This window comes from Durio zibethinus, chromosome 17 (genome assembly GCF_047325235.1).
Source record: "Durio zibethinus cultivar Kanyao isolate XHJ-2024 chromosome 17, ASM4732523v1, whole genome shotgun sequence".
Taxonomy (NCBI): Eukaryota; Viridiplantae; Streptophyta; class Magnoliopsida; order Malvales; family Malvaceae; genus Durio; species Durio zibethinus.
Genome location: NC_143178.1, coordinates 12,536,613 through 12,537,469, shown reverse-complemented (window position 1 = coordinate 12,537,469; position 857 = coordinate 12,536,613). Strand labels below are relative to the sequence as shown.

Sequence of the window (857 nt, the reverse complement as noted above, 5' to 3'; positions counted from 1 at the left end):
TGGCATTCCTCCTTGTGTAGACTGCAGCAAACCGATTGAATTTCTGTTTCGGCTGTTTTGCATCATGTATCAGTTCTCCTACCGTTGACAGACATTCACCATCAGCATTCAAGTGTTCAATTACTTCCATTGTATCTCCCTCCTGAATGACCAATTGGAAGCCCATTTCTTTTATGAATTCAATAGCAGAAGTGGCAGCAATTGTTTAAGCAATGGTAAGATCACGAGCATTTCTCATAATGGTCATGCATGCCCCTCGTACCTTTCCGGTTGCTTCCCACATATCCCTTCCTCCGTTCTTAAGGTTCAACAAAGCCATTTTCTGGTGTCGTCCAGCTATGCTTGACCTGTTTCAAATTTGATGATGGATGTGTCTGGGCATCTTTATATTCTTCCAGATATCTCCTAATGAATGCCACCATGTCCTCAGCTTTCCTGGTTTCCCTGGTCTTAATCTCGATGTTTCTGTTATGCCAGATCATCCAGCTTGTCATAATCCCAAGTTCTAAGCTGTTTTTGTCCACCAGTTCCGCAACCTTGCTTAACCACCCTGTCTCGCTATCAAGTTCATTACAAATCCATTCATCTCCACATTGCACCATTCTCCAAATTTCATCTGCCTCACTACATCTTTTAATAACATGCATGACTGATTGCCCCTCTTGTCTGCTTCTCAGGAAACAATCTTGAATGTCAATCCCCCTCTTTCTTAAGTTGCACAGTACAGGTAGAATCCCATGGTTTAAGCGCCAGCCAAACACCTTGACTTTTGCAGGTATGTCCAACTTCCAAAGCTTTCTCCAGAAAACATTCAAGGCCTTTTCATTTCCTCCAGTCTCGTGTGCTCTGTTCAACAT

At 42.9% G+C, this 857-nt stretch overlaps 1 protein-coding gene across 1 annotated transcript; it reads right to left on the bottom strand.

Moving 5' to 3' along the window:
* Window positions 1–299: 299 nt before the first annotated feature.
* Window positions 300–857, bottom strand: LOC111274687 (uncharacterized). The gene has a single exon (XM_022859531.2). It carries the CDS (start codon window positions 855–857, stop codon window positions 300–302), a length of 558 nt encoding a protein of 185 aa, XP_022715266.2.

What these genes read in the sequence shown, in the direction of transcription:
- LOC111274687 (XM_022859531.2), bottom strand. Translation starts at nt 857, where the DNA reads ATGTTGAACAGAGCACACGAGACTGGAGGAAATGAAAAGGCCTTGAAT.